The sequence below is a fragment of the Austrofundulus limnaeus genome, unplaced genomic scaffold, assembly GCF_001266775.1.
Source record: "Austrofundulus limnaeus strain Quisiro unplaced genomic scaffold, Austrofundulus_limnaeus-1.0 Scaffold223, whole genome shotgun sequence".
NCBI lineage: Eukaryota > Metazoa > Chordata > Actinopteri > Cyprinodontiformes > Rivulidae > Austrofundulus > Austrofundulus limnaeus.
In genome coordinates, this window is record NW_013952625.1 from 775,704 (window position 1) to 781,788 (window position 6,085).

Genomic DNA, 6,085 nt, shown 5'->3' on the forward strand with positions numbered 1-6,085 from the left:
ATATTTATGTTTGTGGTTGTAATGTGACAAAATATGGAAAAGTTCAAGGGGTATGAATACTTTTGCAAACCACTGTATATCAAAAATAAATATGACTTTGTATCATAGCCTGTCAAAAAGCCTTCAAATTGGCCACTGTTGCTTTAAGAACCTCCTACCATTTCAGACACTCCCACTTCATATCCTTGTCACCAGTGGTGGGCAACAATAATCTAAAAATTAGTTGCACTAACCCTAAAGCACTAACTTTAATATTTAGGATCCCTAATTCTAAAGCACTAACACACTTAAAAATTTGGCAAGTTCTGAAGCACTAAAATCTCAGCTGACCCATGGAACATTCCTCAGAATCAACATGAGAAAAATACTTTCTGTGTGCAGAATATGGTTAATATTTCATCTAGTGTAGTGGTTCCCAAAGTTGGGGTCGAAACCTCTTTGTGGGTCACAAAACATCTAGTGAGTGTCCCCAGATGATTTCCAGACATAAATTTAAATGCAAAAAATTAAAAAAAAAAATAGATAAATAAATAAAAATGCTAATGGAATATTTTCATCATGACTATTGTAATTTTTAAAAATAATCATAAATGAATAAAAATGATTATCATAGTTGTAGTGGTCACCTAGGGGTGGAATAAACAGTTTACTAGTAATACATACATACAAAATACTAGGCATACATGTCAACTTGTATGGATTGTCCGTAAGTTATAAGGATTTTACATCATTTTGCAGGTATACGGACGTATAGAGCAATCTCACGGATTTTTTCAAGTCTTACGGATTTTTTCAAAACCTCATTTTCAAATTTATCTAATGTCAGAGCCTGTAGGATGATTTAAAAACCATAAATAACATCAAATAGCCATCTTCAAACATGTTCTGCTGCTAGAAAWAAGTTTTGAATTTTTTTCCGCTCTCCGCCTCCTGCTTCGCAGCAGGTGCTTTCATGTCCGCAGCGAGGCGTACCCCTCCCCCCCGTGGGTGCGAGCTGTACGGATTTTTTGCAAAATTTACGGATTTTTGAGGCTTTTTATACAGGTAAACGTCCGAAGAGGTTGACATGTATGACTAGGTTTGTTTATAGTTATTATTCCCATGTTTAACAGAGTTATTAGCAAAGTTTGCATACGTAAACAAGTAATATATGGGGTCACGAGCRTCTGCAATTGTTATTTTGTGGGTTGGAAGCAAAAATGTTAGAAAACCTCTGATCACGCATATGACCGACACGTCTGACAGCTTTCACCCTCCGCTGTTGACAACGATGTTGATCAATAACATTTAAAGAACTCAATTTGTGCTTATAAATTTAGCCCATAAATTTAGCAAGTGCTAATCCACTAATGAATTAAGAAACTAGCAAAAGCCCTAAAGCACTAATCAGGAAACTAGTTCCCCTATTAGTGCTTTAGGGGAACTGAGCCCACCACTGCTCGTCAGAAAGCTTCAGGGGAGGGGTCTCCAAATGTCTACCCCAGGAGTTTCAAGGGTTTCTCAGACATGCATGGATGAGTCAAATCCACACTCTGGTATGGTTTTTGATAAAGGAATGACCTTATAATATTGTACAAGCTCAAAAAAGTTGATTTTGCATAATACACCCCCCCCCCCACAAAAACTTCTAAACATCAGCGTTGGAATCAGCTATAATCAAGTCGATTTCTGAAGTATACACTCTATAAAAGTTTTTGGTAAAGGAACCCAGGTAATAAAGCCTTTCTTCAGTGTTGGTCTACTCACCCTGAGGCGATGAGTGCTCGTGACTGGGCCATGGCGATACGCTGCAGTGCAGGACGGCTCAGACCTGCCAGGCTGGACCGCGGTGGCAGCGGGGCGGCACAGGCGGCAGCACCAGATGAAGACACCGGGCCCAGAACCCGGGCAGAAGGCGACGGTGTGCAGGTGGAGGCAGCGGTGGAGATGAGAGGTGGGGCTGGGGTGGGCACTGTGGGGGCGGAACAAGAAATGGAGAGGGAGGAGGAGGCGGGGGGTGGAGGGGGTAGGACGGCGGCCGACGAGGGAGCGGTTGAGGGTGGAGGAGGTGGCGGCGGAGGAGGTGGGAGAGTGGGGGGCGGGGGGCGACTCGAAGAGAGGGAGAGCGCTGCAGTGGCTGGCCCGAGAAGGGAAAGAGAGTGGGGGTAGCCTCCTCCAAAACTGAAGCCGGTACCACCAACACCCCCCGCACCAATAATACCCATCCCCCCTCCTCCGCCTGTACCAGCTACACTGTAGCCACCCATCGCCCCAACTAAAGAYGTCCTGTTTGGGGACAGAGATCTGGACAGTGCTGGTGGTCGAGGGAGTGTTAGGGAGTAAGCACTTCCTGGGACAGGGTAGCTGCTCAGCTTGGGACTGGGGGGTTTGGTCGGTGGCGGTCTTCGACCCAGAGTTTGTGCTGTTGTCATGGTCCCCGCTTTGATGCTTAGCATCAACATACACTGCTGACAAGCGCAGGGCTGTCCTAAAGAGGTGATGGCCGAAGCAGGAAGCGCCCCGCTGGGGTAGGCGCTCCCATTTCCCATCCCAGCGCTGCTCATCCTCATCGTCCCCGTGCCAACACTGGAAACATCAACACCGAGAAGTCCCCCGTGTCCGGGCATGGACATGGGTCCCCACGCATGGTGGGACTTGGGTAAGGGCCCGGAAACCAGTGGGTAGGCAAGGTCTGAGCGGCGCTGGATTCTCCTGCAGCGCTGCGTCTGCCCATTGATTTGGGTCATGTTTTCAAAGTCAATGAGGTAGCAGAAACCCAGAGGCGCCAGGTCCAGACACGACTGCTGACGATCACACGCTGCCTGGATGGCAATGCCCACCTCAGTGTCGTATGCGGTCCAACTGCCGGCGTCGTTCTCCCACTCCCACAAACAGCCCTGCCCCGGTGCCGAGGTGGGATCGTAAAAGCTACGTCGTACWGGTCGAAGGGTACCTTAGACAGGGATCAGACCACAAACAAAACACCCGTATGTGTTAGACAGGATTTGATGACACAAAGAAAATGATGTGATACAACATGGGTTCATTAAAGTGCCTGTGACATGCATGTTCTTCAAATACAAAAAGTGAAAGAAAGCCTCTTTATATTTAAGAAACTTGGCGTAATACACGTAGTTTTACTCATTTTGTCACATAACTGTAATGTTTGCTTTTGAGTTTGGCAGTAGTGGGCAGCACTAATCTAAAAAATTAGTCCCACTAGCCCTAAAATACTAACTCAAATATTTAGGTCCCCTAATGATAAAGCTCTAACGCACTGAAAATTTTAGCAAAAACTAATTCTAAAGCACTAAAATAACCCACTCAACCCATGAACATTCTTCAACAAACATGAGTCACATGTTGCCATGCGGTTCTCTTAAGACTTATCATTGACATTCCACAGCCGTATTTGAGTTCATTTAGCGTCAATATGTCACCTGGTGGATAAGTGACACACATATGAACAAAATGTGTGACAGCTTCAACCCTCAGCTGTTAACATTAACGTTGATCAACATTTATAGACCTCAGTTAGTGCTTCTAAATTTAGCCTATAAATTTAGCAAATGCTAATCCACTAATAAATTTTAAAATTAGCAAAAGCCCTAAAGCACTGATCAGGAAATTAGTTCCCCTATTAGTGTTTTAGTGCTTTAGTGGAACTGTGCCCACCACTGGAATTTGGTTCAGCAAAATTTAAACAGGAAGTGACATCAAAGGGAATTCTTTAAGAAAGTAAACTCCCTGTCTTTGATCTTTGTTTTTGGAAACAAAATTATTTGAACTCTGACTCTTTTTCATCTCTCTAAGAGTGACTCAAAATAATAATAAAAAAACCATCAGATTCTTCTCTACAGTCTGTGTTGTTACCCGTTTTAGTAATAATGCAGACATTCCCCTTTGACATCACTTCCTGTTACTTCACATACAAATATCTCAACAACTGTCTGTCTCAACGGCTTGAAATTTGTTTTGTAGTATGTTTAAAGTGTTGTCTTTCCAAAAATGCATTCATAGTTATTACTAAAATTTGTTGTCACAGGCACTTTAACCTCAATCAGCCATTGCTCTTAGATGCCTGAAATACCTTCACCACTCTCCCCCTTCCCTGGCTCCTGTTTACGTAGTTTGGAGCACACTAATTATACACATTTTAGTTTGTTTTGAGTCAGAAAAGAAACCATACAAAGATTTATGTTGCTCACGATTAACAATTAGTCTATGTTTCTGTGTTTGCCTTCCTTTCAAAGAGAAATCTAAGAGCAGGTGTATGTGGTTACCCATAAATGAGTGAGAGCAGCTTTAAAGTTTATTTTTATTTTGGTTCTCTTTACACCTCTTATTAAGCCTAAACATCAAACTGTTGCCGTTTTCTCTTAGTATAATCCAAAGATAATGTTGGAATTCAGTAGCTGCATTGAAACCTTTTAAAATTTCTCCAAAGATTTTCTAGATGTTTACAAACCCTCTTGAAAAAAAAAGTTTAATGAAGACAATTCAGTCCCTCACTGAGTCTTTCCTTCTATAATATTCAACAATGTAGTGGTGTTTACAGCAGGCAAAGTGATTTCAGACTCCACTACATTCAACATGTCTGTGTTTGCTTGCTACAAATCTGGGCAAACAGGTTGCCCCTGGTAACAAGTGCTCTGTGTTGGTGAATTCTGATTGGCTGGCGGCCTTTCAGCCGACCCAGAGCCGGCTGTATGGGCTTTCCTTGAGTGTCCAAAGAAGCTCTACAGAGTTTTCATACTGGAGAGCTTTCACACAATAAATCCTGTCTGCAGGGATGAAGGATGAAAGAGGTTGAGACGCATGGATTGGAAAACTGTGTAAACTTGCTAGAAAAACCAACAAAGTCACAAATAGGGTATACCTTATGGCAAATTTTACATCTAAATCTGAGCTTTAAGGGTTCGAACTATCAATACCAACAACCAAACAGCAGCCTACTCGATGTGCCCATTTATAAAAGACTCTCCAGTCTCCAGTGTTTAAAGAAGTTGTCAATTACTACTGTATTATGGTTTATTGATGTAAAAAAATGTGTTAAAATGTTAAAAAATTATGGTAGCTTGCGCTTAATGGCATGCAAAAAAAAATCAATGCTTTGTACAAGTTAAAGATATGGATATAGAACATATAAAAAGAATGTTATAACCAAGTTATTATGAATTGTAATTAAGGATGATTGTGTAGATGTAAGAAGGGTGGGTGTAAAAAATAAGTTTATACTTCTACCCACTCCTTTGAACGTGTAAATATAATTTAATATTGTTCTTCTTTTGTTTGCTTTTTGTTTTAAAATTATTTTTCTTTTGTATATAACTTTATTTCTTTTTAATACATTATGTTCAATAACGTCAAATGTCAAAGTCAAAAGATGACTTCAGATAATCTTCTCAATGATGTTTTGGAAGATGACTTATACTCCTTTTAAGGGTATATTTGGTTATTTTAAAATAGCATAAGTAAAGATTGAAATAAAATAACAAGAGCTAACACAACAATTACAGGTGATAAAGGTTATTTTTAAATGACGGTTGCATAATCCACTATGAAACTATTTTGAAGTTCTTTATGGAAGGTTGCGCCGGAATTGTTATCGTTAGCTATTTTTATTTTTTGTAAATAATCATATAATTCGATGTAAATAATCAAGTAATCCAAACACTTACAGATTCTAAACATTAAAAATATGTTTTCTTAATGTTTACATGTGAGTCAGCAGAGTAGTATCTGTCCTCGTAGAGTTAGCATTAGCTTCTTGTTGTCGGAACATGCAGTATTGTTGCAGGTTTTTAAATAAACTTATCACAAAAAGTAAGTAAATTAGTGTTTGGTAGATTCTTTATTTGTTGCCCAAAGGCAACGAACATTTGGCAAATTTTTCATGTCTGCAACTCACATGTGCATGTTCCTTACAAATGTGGCAACGTTTAAAAGGGAATTTAACAGGTTATCCAACGATATAAGACGTATTGCCAAGAAGCATTGTTACAACAAAGACACCAAATGCAAATTTCCTTTCTTTTTAAAGTATATTTTTAAAGAGTAACTTACCCCAAAATTAACTTTTTTTAGCTGATAAACTGTCTAGAAT

At 40.3% G+C, this 6,085-nt stretch overlaps 1 protein-coding gene across 1 annotated transcript in view; it reads right to left on the bottom strand.

Annotated features, from left to right (window-relative positions):
- dtx4a (deltex 4, E3 ubiquitin ligase a) overlaps positions 1 to 6,085 on the bottom strand; it is a gene marked incomplete in the record, with an annotated part of 41,717 nt that overhangs the window by 10,662 nt on the left and 24,970 nt on the right. The window contains 1 exon segment of the mRNA XM_014019542.1: positions 1,747 to 2,868. Coding sequence (XP_013874996.1) covers positions 1,747 to 2,868 — 1,122 coding nt within the window.